This window comes from Malania oleifera, chromosome 7 (assembly GCF_029873635.1).
Source record: "Malania oleifera isolate guangnan ecotype guangnan chromosome 7, ASM2987363v1, whole genome shotgun sequence".
Taxonomy (NCBI): Eukaryota; Viridiplantae; Streptophyta; class Magnoliopsida; order Santalales; family Ximeniaceae; genus Malania; species Malania oleifera.
In genome coordinates, this window is record NC_080423.1 from 93661273 (window position 1) to 93687834 (window position 26562).

The window sequence follows — 26562 nt, forward strand, 5'->3', positions numbered from 1 at the left end:
ATGTGCCCCTTCATTTTCACCACTCTAAATTACGTATTATCCTTATTACCCTATAAACGGACTCTCTCTCCCTCTCATTTTGAGATGCACACATGAAGCTTGAAGTGTGCAAAAAAATAGAAAGGATGAGAGAAGAGGAGAGATAGAAAGAAAGAGAGATATTTTGTACAAGGTAGGTTCCAAATCATCTTATAATTCCTCCCAAAATAGGGAAGTTTTTTATCACATTCACTCGTGGAATAGGCATAGCTGGACTATGTAAAATTTCTGTCTCATTTCTATTTATTAATCTACATATTTTACAACACGTTACAAACATGAGACTCTAATAATATGAGATATTTCTTTAAATCCTATATAATTTATTTATTATAAGTTTTACTCCACAAGAATATTGTAGAGACCCGGAGAATTTACAGCAATTAAATAATAAGAGAAAGAAAGAAAAAACAATTTTAAAGGGGGGCGCAACAGGTCCTTGTCAACGAACGTAAAACGTTCGTCGACAAACAGTGTTCTAGGGCTCGTCGACGTGGACGTGTGTCTTGTCGACAAGAGTTTACCGAGAGACTGTTTTCAGGGTTTGAACCTCGTTGACAATGGTTACGTGCTCGTCAACGAACTCCCTTCTTCAACTCGTCGACGAGGTGACGTGGCTCATCGACGAGGCCACGTGGTTAGCCACTTATATATAGCCAAAAATTCATTTTTCAGTGCAGTATTTCGTCCAAATTTACTTTTCCTCTCTAAAAGTTGGTGCTCCTTCATTCTCACCAGGTTTTCAGCTCCGATTCTCTCCGGTTCGATGATCAGAAGCTACCACGGTAATCTTGAGGAGATTTTCTACAACCTAGGTGGAGTGGAAATTCAATTTAAGCAATTTGGGAACCATCCCAAAATCAGGGTAAGTAGAGTATTTGGGTATTGTTAGTATTACCAAGTTCATTTGAGCCCAGAATTTGTATTATATGAGAATATGCTGGAGTTTTGTGAAGTAAAATCAGGGTATTTTATTTTCAAGAATATGGTGTTTCGGGGACCCCAGTGGGTGATATTTCACGAACCTAGGTAAAATGATACATGGTTTATAGTCTAAAAATTATGCACATATGGATTTTGGGAGAATATGTATGTGATAATTATTTAGGTGAATTCGGTTGTTTGATTGAGAAATTATAGGTGTATTATCTCAGGTTATTAAAATTATAAATGCCGCACGCGTGAGATTAAAAATAGTAATTAGTGCTTAGATAATCAAGTAAGGGAAATATGCTATGCTAGGAATTTTTAGTATGGTTATCAGTAAAAATTATATGTTTTACCAGATTATTATTCAGATCATAAAATATTAGTATAACAGAAAATAAAGATTTCAGAGCATGTGAATCTAATTATTTTATTGTGTGACATGAGCTTGTAACAGATTAGTACAGTATTTATACAGTTTACAAATACCATGTTTTACAATATATTAGCAGAAAATATCATGAAATATACATGTTCTATAGAATAATGAATTTTCAGTATACATGCAGATAGAATTTTACAGAATATTCATAAACATAATTTATAGTATTTCCAAGATACCATGATTTACAGTATACGTACAGAAACATATATTTTCAGAACCATAACACACAGATACTCAGATATTCAAATATACATATATTAAATATTAAGTCAATTATTCAGATCAGTTTTACAGTGTTATGGTTGTTTCAAAATCATGGTAAAATAATATTATAGAAATATAAGTTACATATATAGTATCAGACCCTTATAGACCAGATTTAGTCAGCAAAGCATGGTACCGTAGCTATTTTCAGTTTAGAGTACAACCACATAACTCAGATAGTATGTGAATTTTTCAGCAGTCGATCGTGCCTATGTTGTGGACAGGCTCCCCGTCAGCTAGGGTTAAGGAGGTCGATCTGACTTTCGGAGTTCAGTTGACTTATCCTGGTTGGCCAACTAGTGTTAGGTCCTGCCTGCGGGCCGAACAACCCTGTCATGAGTGGTTAAATCATGACTTTCAATTAACCATCCAGGGAAATTTCTCAGTAATTGTTATTATTATTATTATTATTATTATTATTATTATTATTATTATTATTATTCAGATTTACAAAATCCGTTGACATACCTATAAACATAATAAGTATTATGAATAGAAATTCAGAAAAAAAAAACAGTTTATGTTAAGTAACAAAGGTATGAGCTATACTGTACATTATTTATACGTGTTTTCTCAAACTCAGGTATTTTCATTACTTCTAAATCAGATTTTACAATTATGTAAACTCATTGACCCAACACTAGCAAATAGCATATTTAGTCTTACTGGGCGTTGTCTCATCCTAGTGATTTAACATTTTTCAGGTGATCCAATCAGGCGAGCAGATTAGGCTCGCAGATAGAGGGAACTACAGTGTTGCCTTGTCTGCAGGGTGAATATTTTGGGAAGTCAATTTTGAGTAGTCCCTAGGTTTAGATGAGGGTGTTTTGGGAACGATGATGTATGCATATTTTGGGAAGAATTCTGACACTCTGGTATTATATATATATATATATATATATAATATATATATATTGACATGGTTGTATATATTTTGCTCTTCGCTGCATAGGTAGTTTATTGAGTTCCAGATTCCATGGTCCCTATCCGGTTAGTGATGATGGTTTGGTTTTATTAGAAAGTATCAGAGCAGTGAAATTTTACAGTTATATATATATTTATTAAGGAAAAAATGGCATGAAAAGTCAAGTTGCTATAGTTTGGTATCAGAGCCTAGGTTGTTAGGTTTGTATACTTTAGAGTGCATCGGAAGCAATACTAGAGTATAAGAAAGGATTTTAGGTTTGTTATGTGGTATGTATACAAGATTTTCATGGTGGTTTCTGTGTCTTTCCTGAGGTGACGATTTCAGGAAAGTCATAGTAAGCTGTTGTTAAGTCGTGTGTCTAGGTTACATGATTTAATTTTGAATTAAGATCAGGGAGGATAGTTAATCGTGAATATGAGAATTTGATTAGATGAAATAAATTAGATCTATATAGGAGATAGGGTCCTTAAATTGTGTTTTTTGTTTTTCAGGATGGACCCACGGAGCAGTGGTACGAATGTTGGGGGGGGGGGGGGGGTGGAGTAGAACCTTGCAGTATGGGAGGTGGAGATACTGATGCGGTATTGCGTAGCGTCACCCAGAAGGTGATGGCTGAGATGGCCAGGAGCTTGGGGGAGCGTAGCTACACGATCGAGTAGTTTACACGGATGAAGCCCCCATCTTTTGTTGGAGGAGCTGACTCGATTGTGGCTAAAAATTGGGTCTAAGACATTGAGGAAATGTTGGTAGTGCTTCCATGTATAGACGAATAGAAGGTAGTATTTGCAACGTTCAAAATGACAGGAAAGACAAAACACTGGTGGAGATAAGCGAGGTTGATTAAGGAGCAGAGACTGGATCTTGTGCCAGTGTCGTGGAGTTGATTTGAGGAATTTTTCTTTGAGTGATATTTCCCTACTATCATTCGGAGCGCAAAGGCAGCAGAGTTCATACACTTAGCTCAGGGGTAGATGACAGTATCATCGTACGCAACTTGATTTATTGAGTTGTCTCGGTTTGCCCCGCATTTAGCACTAGACGAGGAGAAAAAGGTAAGGAAGTTTGAAGAAGGCTTGAGGCATAACTTGTTTGAGTAGGTTATAGATTTTCGGGCTTAGACATTCGCGGAGGTCGTGGATAGGGTTGCGGTTATTGAGAGTCGCATGCAGAGAGGCATCACAGCTCAGAGTTAGAGAAAAAGGCCCACACCTCAGGGTTTTCAGGCGGGTTCTAGTCGGGGCCTATGGAGAGGAGACCGTTTCAGTGAAGGTCAGAGGCAAATGATGGGACCTTGTGAGGATTAGGGTATACAGACCTACCCTGTGTGTCAGACGTGTAGGAGAAGACATCTGGGAGAGTGTTGAGCAGGGAGAGACATTTGTTATTGTTTTGGGAGACCCGACCACATGGCACGAGCATGCCCACGGCCGCCAATCCAAGTTCCAGCTCCCAAACCTTATCAGGGAGGTTATCGGGTGCCTCGTGGAGGCCAGTAGAGAAATGTAGCCTCGACGAGGGTTTATGCTTTGACGTCGGGAGATTTTGAGACTGCCATAAATGTAGTGATAGGTACCTTTACTGTTTTATTATATCAAGTTATTGTCTTATTTGATTTAGGTGCCACCAATTCTTTTGTGTCTGCGGCCTATGTTAAATTGTCTGGAAACGAGACCCAATTATTAGATGTAGATTTGTCAGTAGCTACACCATTAGGGTCAGTGATGAAGTGTCGTAAAGTGCTCAGGGGTTATCCAATAAAGATTCAGGGGAGGGTGTTACCAGCTAACCTGATTGTGCTAGATATGTATGGATTCAATGTAATACTAGGAATGGATTAGTTGGCAATTAATTATGCTAATATTGACTATCGTATAAAATAGGTGATATTCAGACCACCAGGCAAGCAAGAATTTAAATTTGTGGGATCGCAGGTGTGTTCCTCGCCTTAGTTAGTGTCAGCTATGCAGACGAAAAGACTGCTCCTGGAAGGATGTTAGGTGTTTATGGCCTTTGTAAAGGAGGTGTCAGAAAATGAATCGAAACTTGATAGTACACCAATGGCAAGGGAATTTTTAGATGTTTTTTCAAAAGAGCTACTTAGGTTGCCTCCTGATCGCAAGGTAGATTTTTCTATAGATTTACCTTTAGGGACAGCGCCAATTTTTAAGGCTCCTTACCGAATGGCTCTAACTGAATTGGGAGAATTAAAGAACCAGTTGTAGGATCTATTGAATAAAGGGTTTATTAGACCTAGTGTATCGCCCTAGGGAGCGCTAATGCTATTCGTAAATAAGAAAGACGGGTTTATTAGGATGTGCATAAATTATAGAGAAGTAAACAAGGTAACCATTAAGAATAGATATCCTCTACCTTGTATAAATGATTTATTTGATCAGTTTCAGGGTACACGAGTTTATTCCAAGATCGATCTTAAATCAGGTTATCACCAGGTGAAAGTCAAGGTAGAGGACATATCAAAGACAACATTTCGAACTAGGTACAGGTACTACGAGTTTTTGGTGATGCCGTTCGGGTTGACTAATGCGCTAGCAGTATTTATGGATCTAATGAATAAGGTGTTTCATCAATATCTAGACCAGTTCGTTGTGGTTTTCATTGATGATATATTGGCATACTCAAGGAATTTTGAGGAGCATGAGGCACATTTATGGTTAATACTTCAGATGCCCAGGGAAAAGAAATTGTATGCCAAGTTCAGCAAATGTGATTTTTGGTTAAAGAAAGTTGTGTTTCTGGGGCATGTTATATCAGGGGATGGAATTTTAGTGGATCCCAGTAAGATAGAGGCAGTGGTAAATTGGGAAAGGCTAAGGAATGTTCAGGAAATTAGGAGTTTCTTGGGACTGGCAGGATATTATCGTCAATATGTAGAAGGATTCTCAAGACTATCAGGGCCTTTGACGCAACTGACCAGGAAAAATGTCAGATTTGTATGGGATGATGAATGCGAACAGAACTTCCAGGAATTAAAATAGCGGCTCGTCACTGCACCAATATTGACGATTCTATCTAGAGGTGATGGCTATGTAATTTATAGTGATACGTCTTTGAAAAGGCTTGGCTGTGTGTTGATGCAGCATGGTAGGATTGTAGCTTATGCCTCCCGACAGTTGAAAGAGTATGAAAAGAATTACCCTACCCACAATTTAGAATTGGCTACAGTGGTACACGCGTGAAAGATTTGGAGGCATTACTTGTACAGTGAGAGATGTGAGATATTCTCTGATCACAAAAGTTTGAAGTACTTTTTCACTCAAAATGAGCTGAATATGAGACAGAGGAGATGGTTGGAACTTATTAAAGATTATAACTGCACCATCAGCTACCATCCAGGTAAAGAAAATGTGGTGGCTGATGCATTGAGCCATAAATCAGAGGGTATAGCGCTATTAGTAGCAGTAATTCAACACCCAACTCAGATGGACTTGGAAAGGCTCAGCGTGGAGTTGGTGGAGGATGGTCACCAGGCATTTATTGCCAGCCTGGTTATGCAGCCTACGCTATGTGAAAATATTAAAGCCGCTTAGGGAGATGACCCAGAATTAGCAGAGGTAATAGTTAGAGTATAGGATGGTCAGGGAGAGGAGTTCAATATTTCAGATGACGGAGCTATGAGGTTTCGCACCAGATTGTGTGTGCCTGCAGATGATGATATTAGGAAAACGACTTTATAGGAGACTCACAGATCTTTATACACGATTCATCCTGGTAGTACTAAAAATGTATAGGGATCTGCGAGAGTATTTATGGTGGAGTGGCATGAAGAGGGGGATTGATGAATTTGTGTAGCAATGCTTGACGTACCAGCAAGTTAAGGCTGAGCACTAGAGGCTGGTAGGGTAGTTGTAGCTACTTTACATCCCTAAGTGGAAGTGGGACCACATATCCATGGATTTCATTACTAGGATATCGCTGGCGCCGCATGGTCAGAACGCTATCTGGGTAGTTGTTGATCGGCTGATGAAAACAACTCACTTTCTACCTATTAAAGTTAGCTACCCCATGAATTGATTGGCAGAGATCTACATTTAGGAGATTGTTCGGCCCCATAGAGTGCCAGTATCTATAGTCTCGAACCGTGATCCACCCTTTACATCACTGTTTTGGAAGAGCTTACAGGAGGCTTTGGGGTCTCAGTTAGCATTCAACACCACTTTTCATCTTCAAACAGATGGTTAGACAGAGAGAATGATCCGGGTACTCGAGGATATGCTGCGAGCGTGTGTATTGGATTTTGAGGGTAGCTGGACCTAGTATTTGCCGCTGGTTGAATTTGCCTACAATAATAGCTATTTGGCCAGCATTGGCATGACACCTTATGAGACACTTTATGGTAGAAGGTGTCGTTCTCCTCTATACTGGGATGAATTAGGTGAGATGTGAATTTTGGGGCTAGAAATAGTGCAATAGGTGTATGATAAAGTCCAACTTATTCGAGATAGAATTAGTGCAGCTTAGATTCAACAAAAAATCTATGCAGATACTCGTCGCCGAGAATTGGAATTTAAAGTGGGTGACCATTTGTTTTTTAAAATAGCACCATTGAAAGGAGTCATGAGGTTTGGGAAGAAGGGTAAATTGAGCCTTAGGTTTATTGGCCTACTTGAGATACTTAAGAAGATTGGGCCAGTTACCTACTAGCTAGCTTTACCACCAGTTCTATTCAGAATACATGACGTATTTCATGTTTCTATGTTAAGAAAATACGTCTCAGATCCTTCCCATGTCATCAGTTATGCAAAATTGGAATTCAATGATGCTCTAGCTTATGAGGAAACTCTAGTACAGATCTGTTGACCCTATGGGTCATACCCTATTTTGATTATGACAAATACTTAGGTATTTAATGTCTGCCAAGTTGATGTGCAGGTTTATCTTGGCGGTATCATATGATGGCACTCGGAGACCCAGAGGAAAATGAAGACCCTAGTTATAATTTAATTGTTGTAATTTCTATTCGGGTCTGTAATATTTAAGTAGGAAGGGTTTGTAATAGTAAATAAGGATTGGTTTGTAATAAGCTCACACACATCATATGCATGATCTAATAGGTAAGCTCAAACCAACCGTAAACTAAAAATGACCTTAGAAAGACCTTAGGGAATACCGGTCGACCGACACCGGATTTTTTCGGTGTCTTCAAGAGGACCTAGAAATGACCCTAGGACACTCACACATGCATATATATGAATGGTCATTTGAATAGGGTAAATGTATAAGGGAGTTGGAACCAAAATGCACTTAAAATGAAAGTTTGATCGACCGTACCATCTAATATAATTCCTCCTGGTCGATCGAACCGGGACCGGGGCAACAGTTTGACCACGGCCCGATCGACCGAACTTGCCAGTTCATTTATACCCGGTCGACCGAACTCCCTTGGAGTCAACATATTGACCACCTGGTCGACGGAGTCCAAAATGTACTCCAACGCTCTAGTCGACCGAGGGTCCTCAAGTGATGTCCCAACTATCTGATCGACTGAATCACCCAGTTCATATATCCTTGGTCGACCGAACTGCGCTAGTTGGGAAAATCGCCTCTCCCGATCGACCGACCCTGAAGTTCAAAGTTGGCCCGGTCGACCGAGCCATATGAACTTCAGTCGATCGAAAGTGTTTTGGTCGACCAGTGCTCTCGGGTTGGTCCGAATTTTTGCTGCGGTTAACTTTTTGAAACGGGGTTTAAATAATAAAAACATCATTAATATTTTCTAATAATCCAAACCTTGCCCCCAACGGTTATAATTCTTGGGGTGTCTATAAATTCCCCTTCATTTGGGAAAATTAGCAAGAAGATTAGCAAAACAAAGTGAAAAATTTCTCACAAGCCAAAAATCTTCCTACTGCTCATACTCTCTCTAAAACCACTCAAACTTACCTTCTTCAATTCTATATATCATCTGTAAGTGTATTGAGTGTTGATATTAAGAGGTTTTCTCTCTAATTGTTGTGTGATTGAATCGATTTTCTACGAGAGCAAAACCTAAGTGTTCTTAGAAGGCTTTGCTTATAAGCCTATCCTAAGAAGACTTGTGTTGAACTTCCAAGTGTTGCATTCTCATTACAATAACTTAGGAAGTTTGTATTTGTTTTGGGTTGCAAAACGTTTTTCAAAACCTACTCAAATATCTTGTGGTATTTACATTAATATATTTGTGAAAAGATATTTGTGTTTGTGATAGTGGTCTTTGTTGCAATATTTATTCAAATATATATCATTTTGCTGAATACAAAGATTACATATATCTTGAAAACCAAACATATACATTACTTGAGCATTATACGACTGAGAAAATCTGTTGATTGAAATATACATATATATTGTTTGGCTAATATATTTGTTTGAGCATTTAGATTGAACATCTTGTGATACAAAGATCATATTGGTTTGCACTCTCATGCACTGATTACATAGATAGAAAACATTTATTTGAGATTTGACATATTATAAACTACATTGAGCTTACATATTATATCTTGTTGGTGGTGTATATGATTGTGCGTAACTGGGTACATATTTGCTTTACTTGAAAGCATAACCACTGTACCATTTCATTGATTAAGCAAAACTGTTGTATTCCAGGCACGGGCCTGAAGAGGGAGACTAGCCCTTTGAAATAGTCCCGGATTGGCTTAGACCTGGTTAGGAAAGCTAGGTGCACCATCCTGTTAAGGTGTAGGTTGAGGTCAGCCCTGTGCTAATTGACCTGATTGTAATCGGTGCTGCTTCACCCTTAAGTGAGCCTTTAGTGGAATCCTTGGGCTTGCGAGTTAGAGGCGGGGACGTAGGCACAGTTGCCTGAACTTCGGTAACATATCGTGTGTTTGCTTACATTTCCGCACTTTATATTTACCGCACGTGTATGTTATGGTATGAATGATGTGCATGATTTAAATTTTTGTATACTATATTGATTAGCACATTAGAGATTGCTTAGAAAGACCCTAGGTTATAAAATCCTACTAACATCTAGTTTTATCTAGGAGAAAAGTTAACAAATTCCAATTCACCCCCCCTCTTGGGAATACACCAATTCTAACAAGATCTTAGACAAGAAGGAACATGAATTGCACAGTAAGAAAATACCACTAGTAAAATTCCTGTGGAGGAATCACGCGGTGGAAAAAGCTTCTTGGGAGCTTGAGGAGAAATTCAAATAGAAATACCCACACCTATTTAGTGGGGTACAGTAGTGATTTGTAAAGTTCAAGTAATGAATGCTTTATTTTGTTTAGTACAGAGTGACGAATGTGTAATTGTAATTTAGAATATAGGATAGGTAGTGTTTTGGTTTTGGGAGAATTTTCTTTTATGAGTATATTTGTAATCTCCCAGAACTGCTTATGTAACCACGGTATTTCTCTGCCATAAGTAAGAGTTAGTAATAAAATAAGTAGCCCGTTTTATGCTAAGAATGATGTTCAATTCAGATAGCAAATTTCGAGGACAAAATTTTATAAGGAGGGGAGAATGAAGAGACTCGGAGAATTTATAGCAATTAAATAATAAGAGAAAGAAAGAAAATGGAATTTTAAAGGGGGGCATAGAAGGTCCTCGTCGAAGAACGCTCTGCGTTCGTCGATGAACAGCCTTCTAGGGCTCGTCAACGTGGACGCGTGTCTCATCGACGAGAGTTTACTGAGGGGCTATTTTTAGGGTCTGAAACTCGTCAGCGAGGGTTACATGTTCGTCGACGAACTCCCTTCTTGAACTTGTCGACAAGGTGACGTGGCTCGTCGATGAGGCCACGCGGTCAGCCATTTATATATAGCCAAAAATTTATTTTTTAGCGCAAAATTTCATCCAAATTTACTTTCTCTCTCTAAAAGTCAGTGCTCCCTCTTTCTCTCTAGGTTTTTGGCTTCGATTCTCCTCGGTTCGACAATCAGAAGCTACCACGGTAATTATGGGGAGATTCTCTACAACCTAACTAGAGCGTAAATTCAAATTGAGCAATTTGGGAACCATCCCAAAACCAAGGTAAGTAGAGTATTTGGATATTGTTAGTATTACCAAGTTCATTTGAGCTTAAATTTTGTATTATATGAGAATATACTGGAGTTTTGTGAAGTAAAATTAGGGTATTATATTTTTAGGAATAGGGTGTTTTGGGGACCCCAGTGGGTGATATTTCAGGAACCCAAGTAAAATGATACATGGTTTATAGTTTAGAAATTATGCACATATAGATTTGGGGAAAATATGTATGTGATAATTATTTAGGTGAATTCAGTTGTTTAATTGGGAAGTTATATGTGTATTATCTCAGGATGTTGAAATTATAAATGCCGCACACGTGAGATTGTAAATAGTAGTTAGTGCTCAGATAATCAGGTAAAGGAAATATGCTATGCTAGGAATTTTTAGTATGGTTATTAGTAAAAATTATATGTTTTACCAAATTATTATTCAGATAATAAAATATTAGTATAACAGAAAATACAAACTTCAGAACATGTGAATCTAATTATTTTATTGTGTGGCATGAGCTCATAATAGATTAGAACAATATTTATACAGTCTACAAATACCATGTTTTATAGTATATTAACAGAAAATATTATGGAATATACATGTTCTATAGAATGATGAATTTTTAGTATACATACAGATAAAAATTTTACAGAATATTTAGAAACATGATTTATAGTATTTCCAAGATACCATGATTTACAGTATACGTATAGAAACATATATTTTCAGCATTTTTCAGAATACAATGATTTCAGAACCATAACACCCAGATACTCAGACATTCAGACAGATATTCAGATATACAGTTGTTAAATATTAAGTCAGCTATTCAGATTTTCAAATTATTTAAATCGGTTTTATAGTGTTATGGTTATTTCAAAATCATGGTAAAACAGTAATATAGAAATATCAGTTACATATATAGTATCAGACACTGATGGACTAGATTTAGTCAGCAGAGCACGGTACTACAGCTATTTTCAGTTCAGAGTGCAACCACATAACTCAAATAGTAAGTGGATTTTTCAGCAGTCAATCGTGCCTATGTTGTGGACAGGCTCCCCGTCAGCTAGGGTTGAGGAGGTCGATCTGAGCCAATGATAGGTCCTGCCTGCGAGTTGCACAGTCTTGTCTTAAGGGATTAAATCATGACTTTTAGTTAACCATCTAGGGAAATTTCTCTGTTATTATATATATATATATATATATATATATATATATATACATATTCAGATTTACAGAAACCGTAGACATACTTATGAACATTATAAGTATTATGAATAGAAATTCAGAAAAATAGTTTATGTTAAGTAACATAAGTATGAGCTATACCGTACATTATTTATACGTGTTTTCTCAAACTCAGGTATTTGCAGTACTTCTAAATCAGATTTTACAATTATGTAAACTCATTTGCCACACACTAGCAAATAGCGTATTTCGTCTTACTGAGCGTTGTCTTATCCCAATAATTTAACATTTTTCAGGTGATCCAGTCAGGCGAGCAGATCAGGTTCGCAGATAGAGGGAACTATAGTACTACCCTATCTGTAGAGTATTTTGGGAAGTCAATTTTGAGTAGTCCCTAGGTTCAGATGAGGGTATTTTGGGAATGGTTATGTATGCATATTTTGGGAAGAATTCTGACACTCTGGTATTATATATATATATTGATGTGGTTGTATGTATTTTGCTCTCCGCTGCATAGGTAGTTTATTGAGTTCCAGATTCCACGATCCCTATCTGGTTAGTTATGATGGTTTGGTTTTATTAGAAGGTATCAGAGCAGTGAAATTTTATAATTATATATATATTTATTAAGGAAAAAAAATGTCATGAAAAGTTAGGTCGTTACAAATGTAATATTCTCCAAAAAAGAATATGTTTTTTAAAATTTAAAGAGTACCAATATCCAGAAGAGATGGTAAGATAGTCCTCTTGAAGAGACTTTATATTTAATCTCTTGAAGAGATAGACATTTTGAAGAGGCTATATATCTAGTTTCTAGAATATATGGTAAATATTTACCTGCTGAAGAGGGTATATTTTTAACCTCCTGAAGAGATATTAAAATCAACCTCCTGAAGAGGTGATACGTTCATCCTCTAGATAAGGTAATACATTTAACCTCCAGAAGAGGTGGTAAATTATTACCCATTTTTATATTGTAACTGAAATCACACTCTTGAAGAAGTACAAATTGAGAAAAAAAAATTAATGTTCCTGAAGAAACATATTTAAGTACCCACGGAAGGGTGGAAGTAATATTATATCTATTATTATCTCAGTTTTATTTCAGTTTTTACATTTTGTTTTTTTAAATTGTCTTATTATTTTTAATTTATTAAAATGTCAAACCTAAGAAAAATTGAATTTGTTCCCCTCGATATCAAATATAACAATTATTTATCATGGATTCTTGATGTTAATATCCATTTAAATGCAATGAACTTGGGAAATACTATTTTGGATGGAAAAACCACATCCCTGCAGGATCACACAAAAGCTATGATCTTCCTCCGTTATCATTTAGATAAAGAATTAAAGACTGAATATCTCATTATCAAAATCCACTTATCTTTTGGAAAAATTTAAATGATAAATTTGACCATCAAAAGACTGTAATTTTAGCAAATGCTTGACATAAATGGTTGCACCTGAGGTTGTAAGATTTTAAACAGTCAGTGAATATAACTTAGCTCTGCATAAGATTAGTTCAAAACTAAAATTATGTGGTGAAAATATTACTGATGAAGACATGCTTGAAAAGGCATTTACTACTTTCCATCCCACTAATGTGCTCCTACAACAATAATATATATAGAGAGAGAGAGAGAGAGAGGAAATTTACTAAATTTTTTGAACTTATATCATGTCTTCTTGTTAGTAAACAAAATAATGAGCTTTTGATGAAAATTACCAAACTCTTCCAACTTGTTCAACCACATTCCCTGAAGTGAATATGAATACATATCATGGTCAAGGAGGAGGCCGCAGGCACGGTTGTGGGCATGGTTAGAGCTGTGGTCGAAATAATCACTGACATCAAAGTGAGGTTGCAATCCCCCAGAAGAGGGATGACCCCCAAAAGCAGGATAATGATCAAGATCAACGACCCAAGCATCCTGAAAATAAAATTCTATAGATGTGGAGGAAAAGGCCATTGGTCGCATACTTATCGTACGCTAAGACACTTGGTAGATTTATACCAAGCCTCTATAAAAGAAAAGGAAAAAAGTAAAGAAGTAGAAACAAATTTTACTGATAATGTTGTTTCAATAGACCTTGATGCTGGACCATCCAACTCTATTTATCTTGATGTTGCTGATTTCCTTGTAAATCAAGACGAAAATAATGATGTAATATTTTAAGATATAAAGTAAGTAATATTGTATTTGGATTTCAATAAATAAATTATTGTATTGATTGTTACTATGATCAATTATAATAATGAGTTTTTACAATATGTATTGTAGTGTGGATTGTCCTGAAGATTTGATCGATTCTAAGATGTCTATTGAAGAAGTTTATTTAGCTAACAGTGCTACAATACACACAATTCTTCGAAATAGGAAATATTTCCATTACTTGAATATCTCTTCAACAAATGTTAATACAATATATGACTCTACAAATTTGATTGAAAGCTCCGGAAGAGCTAATATAAGTTACTCAATGGTACTTTATTACAAATTGATAAAACTTTATATTTCAGCAGATCTAAAAGAAATCTGTTAAACTTTAAAGATTTAAGACTCAATGGATATCACATTGAAACTACAAATGAAGACAGTAAAGAATTCCTTTATATTACTTCTATTGTTTCTGAGAATAAATAAATTTTAGAAAAACCACCAGCTTTATCTTCTACATTGTATTATACACAGATTAAAGTAGTTGAATCATATCCTACACTAGAAGTGTAATGATCCAAAGTTATTTATACTTTGACATGATTGTCTTGGACATCCTGAAGATGTAATGATGTGAAAAATCATTGAGAATTCACATGGTCATCCACTAAAGAACCAGAAGATTCTTTTATCAAGTGATTTCATGTGAATAACTTGCTTTCAAAGGAAATTAATTGTCAAACCATTTATTTCAAAGGTAAGTACTGAATCTCCTAATTTCTTACAAATAATTCATGGTAATATATGCAGACCAATACATCCACCATATGGATGCATCTACTAGATGGTCACATGTTTCACTACTTTCTACTCGTAATATTGTATTTTCTAAACTTCTTTCTCAACTGATTAGATTACGAGCTCATTTTCGCGATTATCCAATTAAATCAATTCGTTTGGACAATTCTGGTGAATTTACATCCCAAACTTTTAATAACTATTGCATGTCACTTGGAATAGATGTTGAACATCTCATTACTCATACCCATACACAAATGGTTTAGCTGAATCTTTTATTAAGAGATTTCAACTCATTGTTAGACCTATGTTTATGAGAACCAAATTTTCTTTATCTATTTAGGGACATGCTATTCTTCATGCTGTATATTTAGTTCGTATAAGGCCAACTGTTTACAATAAACTTTCACCCATGCAATTAGTTTTTGGGCAACAACCTGATATTTCTTATTTAAGAACATTTGATTCTGTGGTATATGTTCCTATTGCTCCTCCTCAAATAATTAAAATGGGCCCTCAACATAAACTTGGTATCTATGTTAGTTTTGATTCCTCTTCTATTATCAAATGTTTTGAACATTTAATAGGTGATTTGTTTAAAGTACGGTTTCAAGATTGTCATTTTGATGAAACGGTATTCCCTACATTAAGGGGAGCAAAATCAATGCCTGAAGCACAACATGAAATCACATGGAATGTTATAAGTTTATCTCATTTAAATTCTCACACAAATCAAAGTAATCAGTTACCAGATTCTTTTGCATATACAAAGGTCATACTAAAATCTCATATACTTGTTGCAAATATTTTAACGCGTATTGATGTCTTTAAAGGATAACAGCTGACTAATAAACCTAAACTCCAAGTTAAGCGTGGAAGGCCTGTTGGTGCAAAATATAAAATTTCTAGAAGGAGAAAATTAAAATTTGTAAACACTCTAGAAGAGGTTACAGAGGTGGATTATCCATTCGATATTCACAAATTTGTTTCTCCTGAAAATGAAATCCCTTATGGAACATCTTGAAGAGGAATCTCCTGAAAAGACATCCCTTGAAAAGAGACAAGCATCTGGAAATAATAATGATATCTCAATTCATTACACAAAAGAAATGTGGGATAGAAATAAAGTTGTTGTCAACGACATATTTGCATATGTAGTAGCTACTGACATTACTAGAAGTAATGAGGATCCTGAACCTAAATATGTTAATGAATGTCGATATAGAAGTGATTGGCCAAAATGGAAAGAGGCTATCACAGTAGAATTAAACTCTCTATTAAAAAGAGAAGTTTTGGACCTATAATTCAGACACCAAAAGATGTCCAACTCCTTAGATACAAATGGGTATTTGTGCGCAAGCGAAATGAAAATAATGAAAATACTCGATGTAAAGCAAGGCTTGTGGCACAAGGTTTCTCACAGAAATCCAGAATTGATTATGAGGAGACATATTCTCCTATAATGGATGAAATTACTTTCATATTCTTAATTGAGCTAGCAGTCGTTGAACGACTGAGCATGCGTCTTATGGACGTAGTAAAAACATATTTATATGAACTGTTAAAAGTGAAATTTATATGAAAATCCCTGAAGAATATAAATTGCTTGAAGCAAAACCCAAAAATTTATATTCAATTAAACTCCAACGTTCTTTATATGATTAAAGCAATCTGAGCGCATGTGGTGCAATCGATTAAGTGAGTACCTTGTGGAAGAAGGATTCATAAATGATATAATTTGTCCATGCATTTTTATTAAAAGAACAGAATCCGGATTTGCCATAATTGCTGTTTATATTGATGATTTAAATTTAGTTGGGGCTCCTGAAGTGCTCACTAAAGCTATTAATTATTTAATGACAGAATTTGAAATAAAAGATTTAGGAAAGACAAAATATTGTCTTGGCCTACAGACTGAACATGTGAATGTCTTGGCCTACAGACTGAACATGTGAATGACGAAATTCTTATTCATCAATCTAAATATACCGAAAAGATATTAAGACAATTATATCTGGACAAAGTTCATCCTTTGGGATCTACAATGATCGTGTGATCACTTGATGTTAAGAAGGATCCATTTCAACCTCATGACGAGGGATAGGAATTATTTGGTCTTGAAGTACCATATTTAAGTGCTATCGGCTCTTTGAAGTATTTGGCCATTTGTACAAGACTCGACATTGCATTTTTTGTAAATATGCTAGCAAGATATATCTCTATTCCTACTCGACGACATTGGAATGGAATAAACACATTCTACGTTATTTGAGAGGTACATTTGATTTGGGTCTATTATATTCATTTGATTCTAAGTTTCAACTAGTAGGAAATGTAGATGCTGGATATCCATCTGACCTCACAATGCCAAATCTCAAATTGGATATATATTTCTTTACGAAAAAACTGCTATATCTTGGAAAAAAATAAAGCAGACGGTTACAGTAACATCTTTCAGTCATTCTGAAATACTAACTATCCATGAAACTGGTAGGAAATGCGTGTTACTCAAATAAATGAGTTCTCATATCAAAACAAATTACAGTCTTCAATCAATCAAGGGTATTCCAATAGTTTTATATGAAGACAACGTTGGATGTATAGCTCAACTAAGAGGAGGATACATAAAGGGTGATAGAATGAAGCATATCTCTCCAAAACTTTTCTATATACATGAATTCCAGAAGAATGATGATATAAATGTTTAGTAGATCCGATCAAGTAATAATCTAGCAGATTTGTTCACCAAAGTTTTTCCTACTACAAAATTCAAAAAATTGGTTCGTTTCATCATAATGAGACATCTTAAAAATTTTAGCAGAAGGAGTTAGCATATGGGTGACATCCAAGGAGAAGTATTATGAAAAGTATAAAAATTAATGACTATCACCCCTTCATTTTTCATTACCATAAATTATGGGCCTCTTTATTTTTACCATCATAAATTCTGTACTATCCTTATTACCTATAAAATGACCATCTCTCCCTCTCATTTTGAGATACACACATAGAGCTTTAAGGGGGTAGAAAAATAAAAAGGATGTGAGAAGAAAGAAAGAGAGATATTATATCCTATTTGCCCGTAAAATAGGCATAACCCAATCACATAAAAATTTATGTCTATTTTCTATTTATTTTTCTACATCTTTTACCATAGGTGATAAGTATTCAAATCACTTTTAATTTTAAATGTTTCCAAACAGTCAGGTATTTTATGGGCAATGTTGTAATTTACACAAAGCCCCAACCAAAAGAGCAAACAGGCAAAGCACGGGCAGGCGATTAGGCGCGCAGCGAAGAGATCGAGATCGACCTTTGCGAAAGTGGAAGAAGACAATAAGAGTGCAGGGGGAGCGTGCAGTAATCGAAGAAGAGAAGATGACGATGATCTGGTTGGAGGCGATGCTTCCTCTGGGAATCATCGCAGGAATGCTGTGCGTGATGGGAAATGCTCAGTATTACATCCACAAGGCCGCTCATGGCCGGGTACTCTCCTGTTCTCTCCCCTCTTCCAAGTTTCATCTTCTCCAGATCCTTCGTCTTGGTTCGTGCAATTGATTTCTTCCATATGTTTTCCATATTCGCAGCCGAAGCATATCGGAAGCGACATGTGGGACGTGGCCATGGAAAGAAGAGACAAGAAGATCATGGAGATTCTCACCGCTGATGCTTCTCAAAATTAGTCTTATCTAGCGTACCGATTCCTCTTACCTGTCCTTTTTCTCCCCAAATTCTATACTTCATTTTACTTGGGAATGCCTCTATTGAAACTCTTGAGTTTTGTTAGCAGTGTAAATTGATTGCTTTCCTTCGGCACTTAGGGCTTCTGCAGTATGTTTGATTTGATTTGTTCCACTTTTGTTTCGTGTTATGATATTTTAGTCATTTATTTACGTGAGGCAGAACTTAGAATTTGTGATGGAATTACAGAGAAAACACTTTAGGTTCCTATATATATATGTGGCTTGCTATAGCTCCGTGCCCTTTTAGGTGCAGAATTGTGGATTGAACTGGTCAGTTTGTTATACAAGACTACAAGAGTAAGAAGAAATGTTTTTGAAGAAAACTAAATGAAAATTCCCCATAAAAAAGGATACAAGTGAAAGCTAATGACTTTAGAAATTTTGATTATTTGTTGTAGTTAGGCTGTAAACAAGCTGACCTGAGTGGAGCTTTAACATGACCAAGCTCGTCTCGGTAACCTGAAGGCTTGGCTTAGGCTTGGATCAGAGTGAGCTAAAAAATTTAGGTTTGAGCTCGGCTAAGAAATTAAAGTACAATCTCGGGTTTGAGCTCCGGTTTGGTTCATTTCTCCGTCCCACACTATTTTCCTAGTACGACTCAATTTTTAACCATTTAGGAAAAAAATTAATCTTTTATAACTAATAATTATTAATAATTAAAGTATAATCGGGGCATAAATCAGTGTAAAGTGGACTTTAAGAGCAAGCTGATTCTACTAGGATAGATGAAGCTCAAGCCCGCGGCCTACTGACATAGCCATTCAATAGTGTAAGGTGGCATCATATAAGGAGGAGTGGGCTCTCAAATTTTAGATGAAGCCAATGTGGGACAAATGCAAGTGACCGTGTATATAGTGCTTAGATTGAACTGAATGAAGTTTCATTGGCTTTTCTTCAGCGATGCACTTTGATTGATGGGGAAGAAAACTTTTGAAAAACATGAACATTAGCAAATCAAAGAAATAGAGGCACTGCATGGTTATCTTTCATAGGAAAATTGATCATAGAATAGGAAAGAAGGGAGAGAGAGAGAAAGCTAAGGTTGTGAATTCAAAGCATGGTGTTTGGATGAACTTATGCAGTTTCAAGATTCTTTGGTGATGTGGTCACTTAAGTGTGGAGGTAATTTGATTTGTAAAGTTGAATACAGTCAACCGGAGGTTATTCATTCCCCAAAGGAACTTAAGATTGGATGTTATTCCTATTAATCAATGTCTCCATAACTTTAAGAGGTAACACAAACAAGGAAGAAGTTTTGGTTTCGGTGTTACTAGCACTAAAAATGGAGTTTTGGAAAGCATCTCATCTCCTCAAATTCTCATCTAGGAGACTCTGCAATCTTTGATACTACCCCCATGCTTACAACAACAATAACAATAAGCCTCAAGTCCTACTAGGTGGGGTCAGCTGCATGAATCCTTCCACCAATTCACCCGATCAAGAACATTTTCCTCTATCAGATTAAGAGCTACTAAATTCTTCCTCATCACCTTATTCCAAGTCATTTTATACTTATCCCTACCACTTTTTATGCCAGAAACAGTAACTAACTCACTCCTCATAGGTGCTCTTCTAGGCCTATGTTTCAAACCCTGAAACCATTTAAGTCGCCCCTCCCTTATCTTGTCTTCAGTTGGTGCTATGCCTAAATTATAGATGTATGCCCATTTCTTACTTTATTTTTTAATATTATACCACTCATCCATCTCAACATTTGTATTTTAGCAACTTTTTATTTTTGTACATGTTGTTTCTTAGTTGCCTAACATTTTGAATCATAAAGCATAGCTAGCCTTATAGCTGTCTTATAAAACATTCTTTTTACTTTTGAGGATATTCTACGATCATGCAACACATATGATGCACTCCATTTTATCCAACCTCTTTTAATTTTATGTACTACAGTCCCGTCTGCTTGCTTAATAGATCCAAGATATTTAAATCTATTAGTGCTATAAATCTCTTGATTATCAAGTTTAATCTTGTCTTCACTGCTACTCCTTATGTTATTGAAATACATTTCAATATTCTGTCTTATTCCTACGTATCCTATACCCTTTAGACTCTAAGGTAACTCTCAGAAGTTCTAGCTTAGATTCTACTCCACTCCAACTATCTTCAATCAACACGATATCATTTGCAAACAACATACACCAAGGGATCTCATTTGGATATTTCTAGTAAGTTCATCAATCACTAAAGTAAAAAGGTAAGGACTCAAAGAAGAACCTTGATGTACAGTTGTTGTGATTGAAAAATCTCTAAATTACGCTCCTACAGTCCTAATGCTAGTCACCGCTCTATGATACATATCCTTAATGACCTCAGTATATTTACTACATATCCCCTTATTTTATAAGACCCACCAAAGAACTTCCCTAGGTACTCCATCATATGCTTTTTCTAGGTCAATAAAAACCATATGCAAGTTTCTCTTCTTTTCCCTAAAATTTCCATTCAACTTTTTAAAAGATAAATAGCTTTTGTTGTTGATCTCCCAGTCATAAATCCAAATAGATTTTTTGAAATCCTCCTTTCTTGTCTTATTCTACGTTCAATTTCCCTTTCCTGTAATTTCATTGTATGACTCATAGTCTTAATTCCACGATAATTATTACAGTTTTGAATATCATATTTTTTTTTTGTATAAAGACACTAACGTACTTTTGCTCCATACTCCTAGCATTTTCTTTATTTTTATAATAGTGTTGAATAGATTAATTAACCAAATATTTCTGTTATCCCTTAAACATTCCAAACTTCAATTGGTATTTTATTGGGTCCAGTAGATTTCCCACTTCTCAGTTTTTTAATATCATCGTAACTTCAAAGACTCTAATTTTGCGAATAAATATCTTATTTTTAGTCTTCTCCTCATTTGTCACTTCCAAGTTTAATATTTCATTTTGGTTTTTATTAAACAACTTATCAAAGTATCTTCGCCACCTCTCTTTTATGTCTTGAGATTCAAAATTGGAATATCTACTGGTATGCTTTGAAGGACGAATGCATTGCCGATGTGCAGCCAGTATGGTGTCCGTGATACAAACGCATCGCTAGTGTGCAAGTGTGCCGAGGGGTTCTGGCAGGTGAATCCTGTGGCATGATGTTGTGAGATGGGTCCAACAGGTGTTCAGAAGACAGAACTGGATTGCTGTAGTATTGGGCTTTTGTCAATGAGGGATGCGATGTTGCCAGAGACTTTGAGCTAGTTTGACATAAGCATGAGTCTCACACAGTTCGCCATGGCTGCACTAGAGAGCTTTCTCCATTGTCCCCCATTGTTTAGGAATAAGGAAATAACCCTCATCCTTGTTTAAAAAAGACTTTCACCCCCTGGTTTAATTGAAATTTTAAATAAATTAATAACTTATTTAAACAAGCCCATCACCGTTAAGTTCAATTTAAGCTTACTAAATGAGTTAATGTCTCACCAAGCCTAACCCAGCTGCTCACAAGCCAAAACGAACCAAACCATCTGTGTTATAGCTCGGCTCATTTAGTAAATGATCTTGGAAATTGGGCTTGGGAATTAATCATTTATATAATGAATGAGCGAAACAAGCTCTTATTGAGCCGAGCTCCCAACCCTCTCACATGCGGCTTGGTTTGTTTGGAGCCCTAGTTCACTGAGTTTGAAAGTTTGTTGAGAAAATCATGCTTTAAAATTTGGCAACAAAATGGAGACAATAAGGACTTGAAAATTGTGAACACTACAAAAAAGACAAAGATAACATGAATATAAACTTGGACATATATGTAAAAGTACATTTCAAAGCTAGAATGCATGTGGGGATCCATTTTGTCTTGCTTTGAAAACTCATCCTTAAAAAACTTACACTTTATATTATCACATTGCTTTTACAGCCAACCTGCAAGGCGCAACAAGCTTGTGAAATTCCACAACTGAGTCAAAAGTGTGGCATCCATAGACTATGCTGCATCTAAAATTTGCCTGCCTTGAGCAAAAGCATTTTGATTTTAGAACACCACCTTTATGGAGAAAACTTTATGTTGGATGGCCAACACATTTGCATAATATTTGACATAATGCTTGGGGAATGTTAGGCCAAAACTCAAATGATTTAAATGCCCATTATATCATACCTCTTTGGGTTTAAGGAGCTGCCTCATTCTGAAGAACACTAGCAATGTTGGATTCTGGACAAAACTTTCTATGTTTCTTAAGCATTTGTAACATTAGAAGAAACATCACTTTGCATGCAGACCGATTGTTTAAAATGTATATATGTATATATATATATACATACATACATACATATATATATATATATATATATATATAATTCAAACATGAGCGCACACATGTACACAAAGAGGGGAGAAATCTAAATGACCTTAGCACACTAGTGATCAGAATCCTTGTTTTATGCATACTATTCTTATTGATAATTGTTTTTTGTTGGGTCTTGTGCAAAGATCTGCTATTGGCCAGTTAGTCGATATTTTATATCAACATTGTGAATACTGATTTTACTGTTTAGGATGACGATTTCTTTGTTTGAAGAATCGGTGGAGAGGATGAGTGGGCGGCCATGGGCAAGACGGGTATGCATATGCTGTATGTGCTGTACTGAATCTTTGGAGAATTGTTATGACTATATGGACAAAACAAGTGTAGCTGTGTCAATAGCAATGAACATAGGGGTTATATAGGCCCAGCTCTGAAGTAATCAAGCAGGCATCAAAACAAAAGGCCAAGGCATTTGTGGTCTTTTCATCATTATGATAGATGCAGATCATTTGTTAAAACACCAAATAAGCTTATTAGGAAAAAAATAACCATAAAATAAGGCAACTGTATTGAATATGATAATTTGCAGGCAGCCTATTTTTTTAATGATCAGAAACTGTATGCAAGGTTGCATGGGGCAGTGAAGCAGCAAACTTGGTAAGAACTAAGAAGCTATCATGATCCCATCTGGCTCAAATTACCTCGTTACACTATTCCTTCTCTGTGGGAAGGCCTTTCAAGTGTTTTCTTTTTTAATGAACATTAATGTGTTCCAACCATCCTACAATGGTTTCTTTAGAGTTTTCTCTTAGCAGATTATTTTTTTTGGATTAGAAAATAAATATTATTGGAAGGAAGGAGCAATTACAACAAATTAGAGGACAGGCAGCCCTCCTGAAGTACAGAAAAAAAAGAAATGAACTAAATAATAAAAGATACAGTTAAAAGAACAAAGCCCTGTAGTCTCACTGCATTCCAGGAAACAAGCCAAAGGCAGAGCACCATAAAGAAGCCAAAAGAAGAACTCTACTCCGCACCAAATTTGAATCCTTTACAGTTCCCTTGGAAATTCTAAATTACATTCCAATCATATGCACCACATAACAGCAAAAATGCTTTGGCACCTCTTAAAGCATTTTTGCTTCCTTACGACCTCCAAACCCCTTAATTGTCTAAAGGACAACACCTTTCAAAGAAGGGCATACCCAATTCTCCCCAAACACACCAAAAAGCATGTATCAAATTCCCCAAGAAAAAGGAAAAAGCAAAACTAACGTGCATTTGTTTAGTTGCTTTGGAAGCCAAGGGGTACATATTTGGAAATGAAGCTCTCTAGGTCTTATAACCTGAAGCCAATCATAGTATTGATCCTATCAAGAATCGCAGACCAAATAAAAGTGCTTATTTTGGATGGAGTTTCAGTTTTTCAGATCATAGAGTGTAAAGAAAATTGAGGACCAACAGAATTACTTGTAAGATGATCTAAAGAAGATGTGCAAGAAGATTCCATGGAACAAAGCCCAAACTTGAGAGTCACAATGAGAAGGACAAAGAATTTACCACCCCTAAAAGTTGAGCACACTCAGCTTTTTTCCTCTCAATCAAATTCCTCTTTTGAAATGAAAATTCCTAGAAATAGTCCCTTAGAAAACCAAGAAATTAGATGTTGGAGCATTGTGGCAATTTGAAAGATGATAAGGACATAGATGTGCAATGCAAACAAGATCTGTCCCAGTCAATGTTACCTAGAGAATGTGGAACATTCTAGTTTGTAGAATGGAAGCAGGATTGTAGTATGGAACATGCTCTAAAATGTGGGACTTTAGGGGTTTACTTATTTGGATATATTGGTGAAAAATGTGTTGTGCCATTCATATATTTCGGAGAGGATCTTGAGGTGTCTCTAAATTGAGATTTGAGAAGAGATATTCTTTTGTGAAATATATTGATAATGACAAAAAGTAGAATTACATTCCTAGCTACTCAACCGGAATTTTAGAAATGGACAAAAAATAAAGAGGGGTACCAGAGAAACTAGCCTGGTTAAGAGTGATCAAATACCTAGAGAAAAGCACCTTCTCACCCATCCAAACGTTTAGACAGCCTCTCCACTATCAGATCCCAAAACCCAACAGACCTAGGGTTACCCCCGAAAGGAGCTCCTAAATAAGACAATGGCCACTTAAGAATGCCACACCAATCTAAGGAAAGCTAATTCCAGAGACTGACACTACTAAATTTAATAGTAGCAATCCCACTCTTACCCAAATTTATTTGTAAACTGGAAACCTTCTAAAAAACTGTAGAATTATGGGAGCATTCTAAGAGACTCTTTGATCATCTAAGAAAAAATAGTATCATTCTATCATCTGCAAAGTGAAAATGAGGCACAGCCCACCCCAATCCCCTTCACATGACCTCTATCCATACCCCCAATCTATTATATTTTATGTTTATATCGTTTCATTTTTCTCGGATCTTCAGAGAGATTATAAGGTAGTTTTATAAAAAGGGGAAAAAATTAGTTAGCATGCACTCATATTTGCATCTTCTAGGCATATTCCTGCTATGCTTTAAAGCTACTCTTATATCCAGCACCATAAAAGTGTGTGTGTGTGTGTGTGTGTGTGTGAGAGAGAGAGAGAGAGAGAGAGATGGAGAAAGAGAGAGAGAGATCACTGGTCCTGCAGGCCGTACATACAAAATGAAAGGTTAGATCTATATTCATTATCTGTCCTATACTCTCATCAACATACAATGTGGGGATGTAGCAAAAGTATATTTTGAAATTAGCCATTAGCACCTACTAGAGTCAAGATTATACAATGGTTTTACTCACCAGAGATCCAAATTAATTTCCTAGTTATAACTCAAATGAAATATATCCACTCCATCACCCCCTTTTGTCTTTTTCCTTTTTCCTATGCATTGATATTGCCATGTTGCAAATAAGTGTGGTCGAATTGGGCATTTGTACTTGCATTGAATCAAGACTATAGCGTGGTTGATGCTGCATTGACTTGCGAACTCTACTCATCAGGAATGTGAATGAATTTCAAAGTTACACCTAAAAATTAACTCCTTTATCTTGGGAATGTAGATATTTAACTTTGCAGTCTTAATTTGCCCGGTGTAGTGTGGTCAGTTTTTCTGATTAGCTGCCATGAGTGAGACTCCAAGCTACTTTGTCATTATCCTTGAAGAGAGGCTTGCTCTGCAAATTATGTTGAGTAGCAGCCACTCACTCCCTTCGATAAGAAAACAACTTGCTCTTCGAATTACAGTATGTTCCTCACTCTTTGATGAGAGAACAAAAAAGAAAAAGAAAAAGAGAAGTGACATTAAAAAAAGTGAAAGAGAGAGGGGAAGGAGAACAATTGCAGATGCATGCAGCAGCTGATACTGTGAATTATTGTAATTACCTGCAACTGTCAAAACAATTCATATTACTAACAATGTTGTAGCATGGATGCAGGATGCTTTTCAAATGGGCTTGTGGAGGAATGAAGTGCTCATCCAATATTTTAGGCTGTTGAAGATAAGCTCAAGGGTGCATCTGATCTTGTTTTGTTTTCTTGAGTGTAATTTGCATAAGCTTTTGAACCAGTTATTAATTAGTTCTAAAAACTGTATTAAAAGCTTGTACTGTGAATGAACCCATCCTTGTTATTTTTCTGAACTTTCTTACTGCCTGGTGGTGGAAATTCCTGTATAACATTGCTTGTATCTGTTGTGCCTGAAGTCCGTAACGACTCCTTTCATTTCTCCGAACTTATAAATATTAATAATCACTCTACCCTCTTACCTATTCA

The 26562-nt window shown here is 36.0% G+C and overlaps 1 protein-coding gene across 2 annotated transcripts; it reads left to right on the forward strand.

Moving 5' to 3' along the window:
• Positions 1 to 17949: 17949 nt before the first annotated feature.
• LOC131160431 (NADH dehydrogenase [ubiquinone] 1 alpha subcomplex subunit 1) lies at positions 17950 to 26562 on the forward strand. Of its 2 annotated transcripts, XM_058116108.1 has the most exons (3): positions 17950 to 18238; positions 18340 to 18446; positions 26226 to 26562. In XM_058116108.1, the coding sequence occupies exons 1-2, from the start codon at positions 18131 to 18133 to the stop codon at positions 18433 to 18435; spliced, it is 204 nt and encodes a 67-aa protein (XP_057972091.1). In that variant the 5' UTR covers positions 17950 to 18130; the 3' UTR covers positions 18436 to 18446; positions 26226 to 26562. The 2 variants fall into 2 exon arrangements, with proteins under 2 accessions (XP_057972091.1, XP_057972092.1); XM_058116109.1 differs by lacking the exon at positions 26226 to 26562 and having other exon boundaries at positions 17995 to 18238; positions 18340 to 18706.